At 34.0% G+C, this 15736-nt stretch overlaps 1 protein-coding gene across 1 annotated transcript; it reads right to left on the bottom strand.

The window, feature by feature from the left end:
- Positions 1–1352: 1352 nt before the first annotated feature.
- LOC108813213 (O-fucosyltransferase 20) lies at positions 1353–3672 on the bottom strand. The gene is made up of 3 exons (XM_018585702.2): positions 2829–3672; positions 2569–2737; positions 1353–2475 (listed from the first exon to the last, which is right to left on the bottom strand). The coding sequence occupies exons 1-3, from the start codon at positions 3491–3493 to the stop codon at positions 1612–1614; spliced, it is 1698 nt and encodes a 565-aa protein (XP_018441204.2). The 5' UTR covers positions 3494–3672; the 3' UTR covers positions 1353–1611.
- Between the last annotated feature and the right edge of the window lie 12064 nt (positions 3673–15736).

Raw genomic sequence — 15736 nt, 5'->3', positions numbered from 1 at the left:
TCTTAACATCGGTTCTCGGATTTTTATTGCCAAAAACCAAAAGCCGGGTACTAGTATGAATCTATTTTGGTTCGTTTTTTTTTTTTGCTATTGAAGTGAATCATCTTTTGATAATTCTACAATAAAAAAGCCTAAAAGTTTAGATTTTTGTTCTTCCAAAAAAAAATGCGATTTATTATTGATTATGTAAGTTAACATAAGAATTTATTTATTTTTTAAAATGGGGCAAATACAAATGTAATAAAAATAATTTGATGTAATGCAAAATAATATATGTACAATATTCATGTGTAAGAAGTTCACAAAACTTTTACAAAATAAAATAACTAAACATAAAATCATGATAATACAAAGGATATTATTGTTATAAAATCATCAATATAGTAATCTCATAATTTATTTTACTAATAATTATTTACAAGATTGCAGCTAGGTATATATATTTGACTATGTGTTGTTATAAACTTTAAATAAAATAAAAATATATTGTGGAGCCAAAAATACACAAAACTGGTGGTATGTGTTCTCCGATACCTTATTAGTACCAAAGATTAAACTCAAAAAACAGTTTCAGAATAATTCTATTACTCTTCACGAGATTTTTGCTTTTCATGGAGAATAGAAGGAAGGAGCTGGAAGGAAAGGAAACGGTGCAGCAGATGCATAAGCCACAGGAGGTTGAGCAGCACGTTTCTTTCTTTCTTAGAGTTTTTATTACTTCACCTGTCGCAGAGTTTGATAAACCGGTTAGCTCTACGACTGGTTGGTAGTTATCATCATAGACAGGGTGTATAAGCAGGCCAGACATGAACACAGGAAGGAAGAGAAGACTGGCGTGGAACATCTTCCTTGCTTTCTCCATGGTCCGGTGTCGTAAGAATGAAAAGTGTAACAAAGACCAGCATTTTGGACCATGATTGTTCTTTTTGACCCATGAATGAAGTCACTATTTGGAAATTACTCTTTTAGCTGGGCCTGGTCTTAGGCCCAATTAGAAAAGAGAAATCAAACTCGTTGTTGGGTTATGACATTCATTGTTTCAGACTAAAGAAACAAGATTTGTTTGTATGAACAACAAAAAAAACATTAGAAGATGTTCATCAATGAGATTATTCAACATCAACTCATGAATCCTTTTTGCCTCCAGTCATAACTAGACCCATCAGCTGATACTACTTCATCTGCGAGAATCTGTTACACCCAAATATATTACAGATATATTGCAAATTAACGCATGTTCTTTTTGATGTATCAAACGTCGTTAGCTCAAACTAGAAAAAGATCATCCTCAGGTTTAAGGACTATTTCTTTTCCTCATCGTTTTAGCCAAAAAAAGAAACCACACTTTTAGATGTTGTCAAATGTTGCTTTTTATTTATATATGGTACAAGTATAATCGTATACAAACTCTGTAATATATAATTACAGTTCAAATAAATCGAATCAAAGAATCATATCATATCTCATTCCTATTCTACTTCCCACGTAAATAAACCTCAATTCAAAGAATACACAACTCGTAATATATACTCCAAATCAAGGCAAAAAAAAAAAAGAACTAAAAGAATACTGCACGAACCAACCACCTTGAGCCTCTCTGACTTATCGTTGTTATTGTTGTTGCTGTCTATCTGAACACATACACTCTGGAACAGGATGTTTAGTAACATCTTTACCACCTTTGCTCGTTCTCAACTCAGGCTGTCCTAAAGACTCCCGATGAAGATCCTTCACAATCCTGTTGAACTCCGGTTCAGGTAGCGAGGCATTCATGAAGTAAGGAAGCATCTGTCTCTTATTAGGAGTGATGTACTTCTTGTGACCAGCGTAAGCTCTTTGCCCTTGTAACGCGTGTCCCATGTTCCCACCGTGCGACGGTATGAAAACATCGCTCTTCTCGCAGACGATGTAGTCTATCGCAGCCATAACCGAAGCTTTCTTGGCGAATGGTTCGAGCTCACCGGGCAATGCAAGATCATGTTTGTTGTAGAGGTGAGGGAACTCTTTGGTTAACGGCTCCAAAGCCTCTTTTCCACCTAGAGGCTCTCCTCCCGCCCAGTAGATTCTCGCGTCTTTTGGTGCTTCTAAGGCTTTAAGCAGCCTCGTGACTTCTAGAGCTGTCAAAGGGCATAGGCCAGCGAGTTTGCGCTGGTTGTAAGTCATGTTTGAACGACCGGTGAGAAGCTCCGGGTGGCGTTCTCTCTCGCTGTTGACTATCTCGTCGAACTCGGGTGTTAAACCGGGGAGACAACCGGTTCTAACCCAAACGTCTTTCTCCATCCTCAGATGAAGTGACAGATACTGTCCTTCGCTACGCATTCTCGACGCTAGCTTGTTGCCTAGTTCTAGAATCCTCGGTGAGAATCTCAACGCTTGGAAAGCTACCTTGCATCGGAGTTTCTGGAGATCAGAAGGAAGGTCGTTGGAGAGCCTTGAATCTAGGCCACGGAGAAGTAACACTCTTTCTCTGTTTATCTGCAGAAACAGAGGAAACAGAGTTAGCCTTATAAAACAGAGCACTTAATAAAACAGAGTAAAGAAACAGAGTTTCTTGTAAACGAATCTTACTCGCTTGAGGTAATGAGCACGAATCCATTGAGGAGAAGCGTGAAGTGGAGTTCTTTTCTCTTCGACAGGTCTTGTCATAACATGTGTTGACGGTAATGACGAAACTATATGAACATCATCCGCTAAAACATTCTTGAAATGCTCCAAATCGAATATATCCGCGAACTCGCTATAAATTCAAAACATACAAATTATAATTAATTTGAAATATTTTTCATAGCTTATGATTATTATTATTATTATTATTATAATTATTATACCTTTCGTCACCCCAGATGACGTTGACTTGAAGCACAGGGACAACGAGAGAAGCACCAAGGATCCTAGCGATGATAACAGCATCAACAATCTGGTTCCTCTGCTGATTCATCCCACCAGAGACAACAACGAGAAGGTACTTCCACCTGTTCTTGAGGATCGAGTTGCTGTCTTTTCTATACTGACCGGTGAATCCAAGACACGGCTTAAACCCTAACCCATCAGGTTGCTTCCAGAAGTCGCCTTCCGCAGGCGAAGTCTCGTTCTTTCGATGGTACACAGAAGAAGACGAGTTGGACTGCGTGTCGTTCTCCGAGAAGAGGCCGAGATGAGAAACGACGCGGTGTTCTTCTTCTTCTCCTCCGTCGAAGCTAGTCGTGGAGCAAGGGTGACGTGAGAAAGGGAGAGAGATGGGGTCAACGTTGAGTCCGAGTTTGAACATGCCGAAGAGAGAGACGAGGAAGAGAGTCAAGAACCAGATTCTTGGGTTTCTGTAGCTGAGCCTGTTGGTGGTGCATCGTGATGATGACTTCTTGGGGGAGACGAGAAGGGATTGGAGAGATGAAGAGGAGAGAGAGTTTATGATCTGAGAAGGGACTGAGATGTATGAAACTTTCTTCTTGTTGCTGCTGCTGCTGATGGTGTTACTGGTCTTTGGTAACGCCATGTTCAAAAGAAGGAAGAAGAGAGATCTCCTTGTGGTTTGGGTAATGGAGAAAAAGAGAGGTTTAAAGAAAGAGGATTGTCAAAAGTCTCCGGCGATGGTGAGAAAATGGAAAAAAAAAACGTGTGAGAGAGAAAAAGAGAGAGAGAGAGAGAGGTGGGCGGCGCGAAGTCTGATCAATGTCTGTAACGCGTTCTTAAAGGAAGGAAGGAAGAAGAGACCACATGGAAGTTTTTTTTTTTTTAAATTTAATTTGTTAAACTGTAATGTAGTTAATTTAAAGTTAATCTCTTGTTTTTTGACTTTAAACTTCTTTCTTTAGCTTAAGTGATTACAAGTGGTTTTACAAGATGTAACTTAAAGTGTGATTACGAGAATTTTAATGCGTTTTTATATATAGTTAATAATAATGTTATTGGGGAGTTTCTGGTGGGTCCTTTGAGGTATAGGTTCACATGAATACTGAGCTATTCTGGATATATTTTCATTTAGAACATTATACTAAAATTTTTAGAAAATAAAAAATGTATAAAATAATAGTCGTGTGTTTTATACTATATGTTTAAAAGAATTTGATAATCGTTTTTAATAATTTGGTAATTGTTTTAAAATTAAAAACGAAGATTATAAATTCCCAATACAATAAGTTTGAAATCTTATTAAACTAGTTGTTTTGATTGAATAATTATATTTAATCCTGTTTTATTTTAGTTGGTGTTTAAGTTTTTAAAAATGTGAAAATTTTTATACAATTTATCTTGATTATATTTAAATCTTAATTCCATAATATAATTTAACTAATAAAATACATAATACATATTATGAACCAACAAAAATGCATAATAAATATGATGTAGTTTGTCCTAATTTGAAACAACATTATTTTTATCTAAAAAAATATTATTTTTATCTAAAATAACAAGAACATTAGTGATTTTGCAACTTTTTTTTTTTTAAAAAGTATCAAATAAACTGAAATATCTAAATTACGATTTATGAAGCACATAGAAAAGGGGAACCCTAGAAACAGCTTTCATTCTGATGAATAATGAAAAGATTCTGAAAAAGACCTATTTAAATTTCACGAATAATAATTACAAATAGAAATACAAAAATGATAAGATATATACTCCTATATCCCTTCGCGTACACCAACAACGATGACAGTGTCTTGTTGTGATACGGCCAGCTGTTTCCTTGCATCATTCGAATTTCGAAGAACAACAAAAATTAATAAAGTTCACACACGACAGCCTGTGAATACACTTCTCCTAATAAGCCTATACCTAAACAATCATTATTAAAAAGATTTTGCTTATTTCTCTCTATAACGAAAAAAAAAACCATTTCTTTTGGCTCTTCGAATATGCCCTAGCAAAAATGATTGCTAATAATATAAAATGATAAAAGTTTAGCAATCAGTTTGTTTTATTATGAGAACTACAAGTGAGTTATAGCTTTTAACTTCAGAATAAAGATTGAAAATGGGACATGAAAATAAAAACAACAACATAAATAAGTTTATTATGAAATTAATAAGCCAACCACTATGTCACACTCACATGTTATTAAGGTAATTTTCTTAGAATTCATTTTATTATTTTTTTTGGAATTTTGTCTGTTGAATTACTTAGCAAGTTATATCCATTTTTCATCTAAGTGGATGCCAGCTGGAACCACTTGACGTATTCGCGCCACGTCCGATATATTAGACGGCTTGCCACGTGTACGTCTGCACCACTGGCATGTATCGAGACCAGTGTTATTGAGATTAAAGTATAACTTTTCAGTCTAATATTCTTACGAACCATATAGAGATTGATGCAAATTCTTATAATATTCGATTATGACGATACCGTATATGCTAGTACTAAAAATACTGAAATTTACAAATCCATATCTGAGATAATCTTGTACAAAGTGACCGAGTATTTTCTCCGTTGAATTTGCGAAACAACAAGTGATGATTAACCACCACACGGGTATATAATATATACTCTGAATTTAAACAACGACTAAACGTGGTTGTTGCGTTTGTACCGATTGTTATGATTCTTTACACCACTATGCGTAAAGTAAGAAAGTTTTGAGAAGAGGAAAACGAGTCAATAGTTTAAAAAAAATATTCTAGGTTAGCAACTTGTGAACATCATATATGATGTAGAAGTTTGTAAAGTTCAGAGATACAATGCTATTTTATATATTTCTTGTGAACTTTATTATTCTGGTTTGGTTAGAAAACGAAAATATTGGGTATATATTATTGTTTGGCCTGGCTAGATATGTCTGTCCTCAGTCTCTGATTATCCATTTATTTAAGTATATTTTCACATCCACTTGAATTAGTTAAGCATATAGAAGCCATATATAGTTTGAGACGTTGACCAAGCTAATAATGAGCTAATGCAGATTATTTTAAGTATTACCTCAAATGATTTTCATTTTCATAAACAATAATGAAACAGTTAAATGCTTGTCAATTATATTAGTTTAGTGGATGGAGCCATGGAGGGGTATGAAACAAATTACTGTATTTGGTGGTAGTTTAGTTTCAAGTAGAATACAACAGGTAACGAACATATGTCATTCCTTTAAGAAAAAAATTGCATACAGTAATCTGAATATAAAGTATCAGTATTCAAGCAAACATAGTTAAAACATTACCTTTCATAGGTTTACGAAAAAACATTAGCTTCGTAAAATACAAAATATGTATAGTTAATAAGTAAACAAGGAGAATTTTAATCTTAATCTAAATGAAGACATCAAGAATCTTGGAGATTCTATCTAGTCGAGTTTTAAGATATAGGAGTTCAAACTTCCTGTATATATAAAGGATTCCATATATAAACATCAAGTTTAATAATAGATCGCTTAACTGTAGCATCAATGTTTTTTTTTGTTTACGTTGTGATCAGAGAGAGGTAGACGACTTATATGAGTTCATGCTTCTTCGTCCTTGTCCAATGAAATTATTAGAAGTTAATAAGAAAAATTTAAATTAAATGCATTTAAAGAATAGTACGTTAATCTTTGATATTCGTTGGAATTCTTGGGAACCTTATAATTATTGGAGTTTTAGAATGTCATCACGTTGCAACACACACCTTCCTTAACATACAACAAAATGCGAATCTTACCGTAAGATTATAAAGCATACTAATTAAATGATTAATATTATTTGTTTAATCTCGATTTCATGTGCTACTATGCTATTATCCTATCAGATCTAGCCTCTCATGTTCCTCTCTTACCGTTATCGTATTTGTATGTAGATTTTCATTGCTAATCTGCAAAGTGATGATACTACTATGTTTATCAAAAATAATACACAATACTAAACAAAATGCAGAATGTATATTTTCAATTTAGCTTAAAATATGCAAGTAGAAGTTCATTAAGCAAATGAATAAATATTTAGCGATCTATCTGTTCATAAGTAGTTGATTTTTTTTTTCCGTTTGACAGTGAATAAACCAGCTATTAAAAGAAAACACAATTTTCTTTAAATGAAATTATGTTACGTACAAAATTTAAAATGCATCACAAAAATATGTGTTGACCATATGAAACTATGTTTAAAAATGTAAATTTTCATGAATTGTAGTTAGTTGTTAAACATATGTTTATAATCAGAATTATATTAAATTCCATTATAATGAAAATTATAAAGGGTAATAATATTGCATTATATTCCAGTACTATGCAAATTATACAATTGTAGAAATATTTTCACAAGTTTTTTGAGAAGCGTTGGTGGCCTAGTGGTCCCAGCGAATCTTCTCACACATGCCTACCCGAGGTCGTCAGTTCGATTCTCGGGGACAGTAGGATGGTACTATGCCTCTCCAAATAAATTCTTCCTCATACGAGTAGGGGCAAGCGGTGTATACCAACCGTAGATCTAAGCCGGAGGGGTTTCCCCATACGAGTAGGGGCAAGCGGAATATACATTAATCCGTAGGTCCAAGCCGGAAGGGAAAGATTTCCTGGATTTGAGGCCGCGCAAGCGGTGGAGCTAGTCACTATAAAAAGTTAATCCTAAACAGTTTTGAGAAGCGTTGGTGGCCTAGTGGTCCCAGCGAATCTTCTCAAACATGCCTATCCGAGATCGTCAGTTCGATTCTCGGGGACAGCAGGGTGGTACTATGCCTCTCCAAATAAATCCTTCCTCATACGAGTAGGGGCAAGCGGTGTATACCAACCGTAGGTCCAAGCCGGAGGGGTTTCTCCATACGAGTAGGGGCAAGCGAAATATACATTAATCCGTAGGTCCAAGCCGGGGAGAGATTTCCTGGATTTGGGGCCGCGCAAGCGGTGGGACTAGTCACTATAAAAAGTTAACCCTAAACAGTTTTGAGAAGCGTTGGTGGCCTAGTGGTCCCAACGAATCTTCTCACACATGCCTACCCGAGGTCGTCAGTTCGATTCTCGGGGACAGCAGGGTGGTACTATGTCTCTCCAAATAAATCCTTCTTCATACGAGTAGGGGCAAGCGGTGTATACCAACCGTAGGTCCAAGCCAGAGGGGTTTCCCCATACGAGTAGGGGCAAGCGGAGTATACATTAATCCGTAGGTCCAAGCCGGAGGAGAGAGATTTCCTGGATTTGGGGCCGCGCAAGCGGTGGGGCTAGTCAATATAAAAAGTTAACCCTAAACAGTTTTTAAACCAAGTGCTCGTAGTTTGGTGGTAAAGAAAGTACAACTGTACTGCCCGCCACCTGGGTTTGAGCTTTGGCCACAACGGATTTAACATTCCTTCCGTTGGGGCGCTGGACCCTCTTGGGGATATAGTTGGGAATGTGGCTGCCCAGATACCAGAGTTATCAAAAAAAAAAAAAAAAAAAAAATTTAACGTGCTAAATTTTATTTGCTGCCATTATGTAATTATATATTACTTAAATTGTTGCATACATAAATTATATTTCCTGAGATTCTACTATTCTTGAATTTCATATAATTTATTTTTTGGAAAATTTATGAATGTATTCTTTAGTAAAGAAGTAGTTCAATAATCCTCCTTTGCCGGCGATGAGTTGGACTTACGTGTAACAATATAGACGAAAATTAACAAGCCTTTTCAAAAAAAAAAAGGAAAATAATATGCCTCGTTATATAAAGTTCATTTGGAATGTAACCATAAGGTGTAATTAATGCGCATTAGTTCCATATCACCTCCTGCTTAACTAGTCAATTGTACATGTACGGTAGACATGGTATACATACGTGTGTACACATACGCATATGACCAAAAAAGATTACAATCCAAATTGTTTTTTTTTTTTGAAGAGTGTTGAACGACGCAAAAAACAACATTTTTAATATTTGTGAATATCAAACATACATTGCATTAAGCCCATAAAAGGCGAACCAAAGATTCGATAGCCACAATCAGTGTCCTTGATTCTATTTCACTTATATTTTTTTTTTGTAACACTTCACTTATATATAGATATGTATTTTTGAACACTGTTCTAGGTATAATTTTAATAAACATAATTGTGCCAAATAATTGTATGATTTTTTTTTGATGTTATAAAGATCACTGACCGCGAATCACCAACGAAAACATAAACATATATTGGAAACTTTAAAATTAGTTGAACTAGTCGAATTGCATGGGTACTTTTTTTTTTGTTCAAACTGAGCTTTTCATTAAAATAATTAGACAGAAGAAGAGTTTAAAGTTCAAAGGGTCTGTTTAGCCAAAAAATCAGTTTGGGCATTTAGCGATATAAAAATAAAAGCAAACTTAATAATCTTAAATGATGTAGATAGAAGGTAGATGTCTTGGAGAACTTCAAATATCTCCAGATTCATGCTTTGACTGTTGATGATCTTGACGAGGGTACTAAACTTCATTTTTTCCCCAAAAAACTTGCTAGGATTTTTGTATTAGACTACAAATAAAATTCATCTAACTCGTGCTCCATACCATTTCGGACTCCTATGATCACTAGCGAAGCTAGTAGATGTCACTGTCCCAACAACAAAATGGTATACCGGTTACAGAAAATTCCTAAGGTTTTAATTGGTTGCCTATAGAGAACTGATGACTCGAAACCATAATTATTCAGCAATAAGGACGAAGCTATCTTAATCATACTATTTCTTTCATTTCTATAATCGTCATTTGTAACAACTTAAGTTAGCTTAACAACTCCTATAATCCATAATTATATATTTATTGTTCTTGGTTTGGTGAGGTGTAGTTTTTGCAAATGATTTAAATTTCACAATAGGCCATTTGGTATTTTTTAAATAGTTAAAGGCCATTTAATTAGTCATCTAATCCGCACATATATATATATATATATATATATATATATATATATTATTTTATTTTTAGCAGCAATTATATATAGTTGTTTTATATAGAAAAGGAAGTATTTTGGAATAATCGTTTACTTTAGGGTGGAAAATAAATCTAAGATTATACAATGTGTAAAAGTTGCTTAGAAAATATGCAATTGTTCAGCAGTTGGTACATCAACTTATAGTTAGGGATTATTGATTTGTAAATAATTAATTGGTTTAGTCTAAAATTAAGTGTACTTAGGATTATTATTATTTTCTATTGGCCTGCTGCGTTGAGGCATTTACGACGGGACATGTCATGACACTAGAAGTTGAACCACCATTGAGACTTCATTTCCAGGGCTAAACCTCTAATTAAGACTTCTTATTTTAATTTATTCTGTCCCAACTAAAGACTTTCTTATTATAATATGTCGTTTTGGAGCAAAATTTTCGTTTCAAAATAAGTGTCGTTTTATGATTTCAATGCAAAATTTATTAACTTTTTAATCTAATCTATTTTTCTATTGGTTGAAATCTAATTAGGTGTATTGGTAATGATGTTTTTATCTAGTAAATATACAAAATTAAATGTTTTATTAATCTGTGTGCCGAAGTCTAGAACGACAAATAAATTGAAACGGAGAGAGTATCAATCTTCTATTTTTAATTAAATCATAAAGAAAGGATGGTGGTTTCATAAGTTGTTTTTTATCCAATTCGCTAAGTTCTACTTACTGCAACAAGTAGAACTGAAATACCAATATATTACGTATCTCGAAAGATATTGAGGGTTTCACGTAGAATTGCGTCACTGTTTTATTAAGACTTTGATGTTGATTATGTTATTGACTAATACAAAATACAAGCATGGCTTCAGTTTTTGATATATTTATGTATAAGTATACTGAAGATATATATTAAAGATGTTTGATGTGAATCAGACCCCGCTCAAATAACTGATGGGTCTTGTGCTTAGGTTATTTTTTTATCTCCAAAATGGAGTTATATTACTGTAAATTCGAGATTAAGACTTTTTAACACAATTTGAGATTTAGAATAAAATCTGTAACTGGTGAATAAAAAGAGGAATAAATGGAATAAGAAGAATAGAATGCAGTAGAAAAAATGGAATAGATCAATTCTATATATTCTTTGGCAAAATTGTTATTGAATGGTTTCCTTTATATCTTGTTTAATGTTTTTTGGAATTGATAGAATGATCATTCCATTTCATTCACATTTAGTTGTAAAAAAATTTATGGAACTAGTGGAATTAATCATTTCATTCCAAAAATAGGTTATCCAGTTCAACCTATTTGTTTCTAATAAGATATGACCTTAATTTTGTAAAATTAAATCATCAAAACTGAATTATTTTACACTATGAATACATGCTTTAAGACCATCTCTAATGGTCAAGACCTTGATTTGTAAAATTAAATCATCAAAACTGAATTATTTTGCACTATGAATACATGCTTTAATTCTAATCATTCCATTCCAAAAATAGGTAATCTAGTTCAGCCTATTTGTTTCTAATAAGATATGACTTTAATTTTGTAAAATTAAATCATCAAAACTGAATTATTTTGCACTATGAATACATGCTCTAAGACTATTTCTAATGGTTCATCCTATTTTTTAAAAATAGAGTAGCTTTATAATAGAGTTGTAATATACTCCAATGATACTCTAATTTAGAGTAAAATAGAATGATGAACATAAAAAATAACTTATTCTATATATAGAGCTAATCCATTTTTTTACTCTATCAAAAAGTGAAAAATAGAATACTATTATAACATTTTCACACTAAACTCTATTTTAGAGTGGAAAATAAAGTGAAATTGAAAATGACCTAAACCGGCACTTGTGTGAATACATGTCCAAAACCCAATATTATCATGGGATAATCATGATTTTGCCTTACATTACAAAACAATAAAATACAATGATGATGCAGTAATAATGAGTTTAAATTTTAAATCTTCGTATATAATAGCATTATTGGCGTCAAGTATTGCAATCATAGCTGAGAATGGAGAAATGGAGATGTTTGTTTGCGTATGAAACACTAATGCAGTTACGTGTTTACTTTGTCCAGTGGGAATGTGCGACGTGGTGTGTTTAGATTCGCAGAGTTTTTGGAGATGACAAAAACACATGCTTAAGTCGGAGGTTCTTGGACGTGACGACTGAACAGTTAAATTAAAAAAAAAATATAGTATGTAAGTTTGACAAGCTACAAAAAGGTGCAAAGGTGCTTTTGAACTTGAAAACCAAGTAAACACGATCACTAGCTAAATTTTTTTTCCCGTCTGATAATATATTAATTTGATTGAGGAATACAAGGTTTGATACATAAGCTGATTCATAGCAACAAGAGCTCATGAATAGGCAACACGATCACTAGGTAACTAGAAAATGATTATTTTGGTTCGCGCACTTCGAATCACTACTGCAATGAAATAGATAAATACTACGATAAGGCTTTCCACTAACCCAAAATCCAAGTTTCAATTTGATCGGAAAAAATAAAGATATCATTATGAAAAAACGTTGATGGTCCAAGTTTCGATGGACTCTTATAAAGATGTGCAAACATAATGGGACCATCCTCATGTGAGTAAAACTGAGCATTCTCTTCTTTTATCACCATCGTTGGGAGATCACTCTCACATGCTTTATATTTTTTTTTGTCACGAAAACATGCTTTATATTGTATATTTTAAGATAACATTGACGAGAAGAAGATCATGGATTTAGCAAAACACTTAAGTAGTAGTTTACTGAGCTTATCATTCTATTAATTTACCTAGACTACATGATGGTAAGTGCGGATCTATGTGTTAAACATTATGGTTTTAAAATGTTTTCTTTTTTTTCTTTTTGAGATTAGCAATTTAGCATCAGTTTAACTTCTGACAGAAAATAAAAGCAGTAGATCCATCTTAGTGCAGTATAAAGTATAAACTAAGACCGAATCAGAGTTTAACCCACGATATTAAATCATCCCATCCTTTCGTTTTAATCCTCCTAACTAGAACTCTCTCTGCCATCTCTCTAAACTTTCAGACTTGATCTTCGTTTCCGGCCGGCGGGTTTGGCTTCTTGCCACCGCCGGTCCGGCCAAAGCTTTTTTCTCTTTTTTTCTTCCCTGTTTCGTTTTTCCGACACGGTTTCTTCAATCTTTGTACCATGTTTTTTTGATTCCGACTATCCACCGTCTACGTTGGTGGTGGTTCGGTTTTGGTGTTCCGGAAGACGGTGGATTCGCCATCGTTTATCGCCGGCGGTTGAATCTGGAGCCGTACCGTTTCTTTTCCGGTGGCGGTTGCCGGCTTTCGGTCCTCGTGAAAGGTTTCGAACTGTTGAAAAGGTGTTTGATGGCCGAATTCGGAGGAGATCTCGGTGTATCCGATGGAGTCTCTATGAAGGTCGGGCCTTGGCGTGATTGACGCCGATTTCTATATCCCCAATACTGTTGTTGGTGATGAAATCTGGTGGTCGCAGTTTGTTGTCTCGGTGTGTCCGGTGGGTGATTCAGTTTCGATTACAGCGTCGACCTCTTCATGGGGAGGAAGTGGGTGATTTGCGTTCCGGCGAGATGTCGGTCTTTCGGTCCCGGCGGCGACCACCAACCGCTAGAGATGACGAAGCGTCATTCTTCAACACGTGTCCCGTGGTGTTGCGGTTTCCACACACGTGGGATGAGACGTGGAGAGTGATGGGGCTTTGGGTCTCAATTTTTGGATTTGGTTGTTTGGGTCATGGGTTATCAGATTAGAATATGTGTATGTTTGGGCCGTTTTTGGGCCGTGTACTGTTCTTTATGTTTAATAAATATTTCAGATGGCATAAAAAAAAAAAACCCACGATATTAAATCATGAAATGTACAGAAAAAATTGAAAACAAAAACTATATTGAGAGTAGTTACTAAAAAGGTTGAGTAAAATCTAAATTAAGTAGGACTAACAAACAAAAACCTAACCATTCTTTTCGGGTTGAACAAGTCAAAGTATTGCGTAGATTATCTGTACCAAGATGATTATAGACTACATAACTAAAAGTTCATGTGGATAAGACGATTAAATCACGTTTGTATGATAATACTTGACACATGGATTGAGTAATAACTGACCGGTTGCCAATACGATCCCCACAAGGTGCCTTGTTAAGTGGGCAAAGGTAATTAATGTTAGGAACCAGTTTTATATAGCATGGACCAAACAGATATAAGCTTGGGTCTTTTGGTCTCATTCAGAATAAGCCAATCATATGGAAACCAAAGACATTAACAGACGCCGATTGGCCAGACTTAGTGGCGTCACATCATCATCGATCCATTTCCAATTTTTCTTTCAGTTTTACCCCATGGGTTTTACCCTTACAATTAGCTCCTTTACATAAATAATTCTTCTATTTTTTAATAAATGATGATTGAAGTTTCTACATACTGATTAAAAATTACTAATTTTCATTTTGTCTCCTCTTTTATGAAATAACATTAATTATAGCTGATCCAAAAAATTAAAAATCATAAGTATAATAAAAATGGCCACAAATAATAAACAATTTCGAATTTTTAAATAAAATTATCATTTACTTTGAAACAAAAGATCATTGTAAAATATTACTTACATTGAAACGGAAGTAGTGTGTGATAAATTAATAATTCAAAGTAGAGAAGTGCAAATTCATTAACAACATGAAAAAGAAAAAACAAAGGGTGTCCCAAAATTTTGATGGCTCACATGAAAGTCTCGCATATGGGTTCATATGGCCCATTTAAAGCCGACGACAATGTCTTATCCATCATTATTACTAGACTAGGAATCTGGCTATGTCGATAATTTTAGAGATTATTTATCTTATCAGCCTAATTTATAGGGGCATTAATACGGGTTCCTTTTGTTGTTAAGTTTTAAGTTTAGTTTTGTTATTATTTGTATATTCCTAAGGAAATTTTGATAACGAGAGGCAAAAAAGATCCAAACTCAAAATATATATTAGCATTTTGAAAATTTGGATTAGTGATTTGACGCTGGAATTTGTCACCAAACCATATACAGTGAAACCTCTATAAATTAATAATATTGGGACTACACCAAAACTATATTTTTTTATTAATTTATAGAGATTATTAATTTATCGAGATACTAATTGAACCAAAAACTCAATTTGAGACTATAAAATTATATTAATTTATAAAGATATGAATCTATCGATTATTAATTTAAAGAGGTTATACTGTATTACAAAACAACTTGAGTATAAGATATGTTTATTTATATCTTATATGCATTATAAGCAAGAATATGAACAAATGTCTATGATTTCTTAGTAACTAAAACTTCTTCATTAAAAGTTCAAAACCCGGAAGAAGATAAGAAGAAGAGTGAGAAAGAAAGAAGGGAACAAGAAGCATGGAGGTTTAGCTGAGCGGGAACAAACACTAGAATTATGGCATGTGACCTTTGTCTTCTCTTTACTTCCCATGTGCTTTCTTTATTGCATTGTATACCAGTTCCCCTCTTATCTTGCTACAGAGTTTATAATTATTGCAAGCGCTGCTGATAATCCTGATCTAGATCAAGTTAATTTAAAGCTAACGACCGTTGTGACCGGTCAAAGTATTCATATGTTAATTCCCCCCCCCCCAAGCAATATCTTATTCTCATATATATATATCTGAAAATTGAACTATCAATGTTCTGACAAATTCTAGGCGCTCTTCGAGCTACATTAATGACTTCTCTTTACCTGCTATACATGAGGGAATTGACTTAGAATTTAACAGGTATCTTCGTAATGAGCTTCAAGGCTTAATCATATCATAGGGATATGCTTGCATGACTTGTGTCAAGGCCTAATTTTAGTTTACAAGCCAATGTTTTCTCATAAAACAGAGAAATGATCATGACTTGAGAGTATCTTTCGCTAT

The sequence above is a fragment of the Raphanus sativus genome, chromosome 6 (assembly GCF_000801105.2).
Source record: "Raphanus sativus cultivar WK10039 chromosome 6, ASM80110v3, whole genome shotgun sequence".
Classification (NCBI taxonomy): domain Eukaryota; kingdom Viridiplantae; phylum Streptophyta; class Magnoliopsida; order Brassicales; family Brassicaceae; genus Raphanus; species Raphanus sativus.
This window is presented reverse-complemented; position numbering and strand designations above follow the sequence as displayed.

Coding starts and splice junctions, on each gene's coding strand:
- LOC108813213 (XM_018585702.2), bottom strand. CDS start 3,493: ATGGCGTTACCAAAGACCAGTAACACCATCAGCAGCAGCAGCAACAAG. Junction 2,738..2,828: donor GTCATCTGGGGTGACGAAAG/GTATAATAATTA, acceptor TTGAATTTATAG/CGAGTTCGCGGATATATTCG. Junction 2,476..2,568: donor GTGCTCATTACCTCAAGCGA/GTAAGATTCGTT, acceptor CTGTTTCTGCAG/ATAAACAGAGAAAGAGTGTT.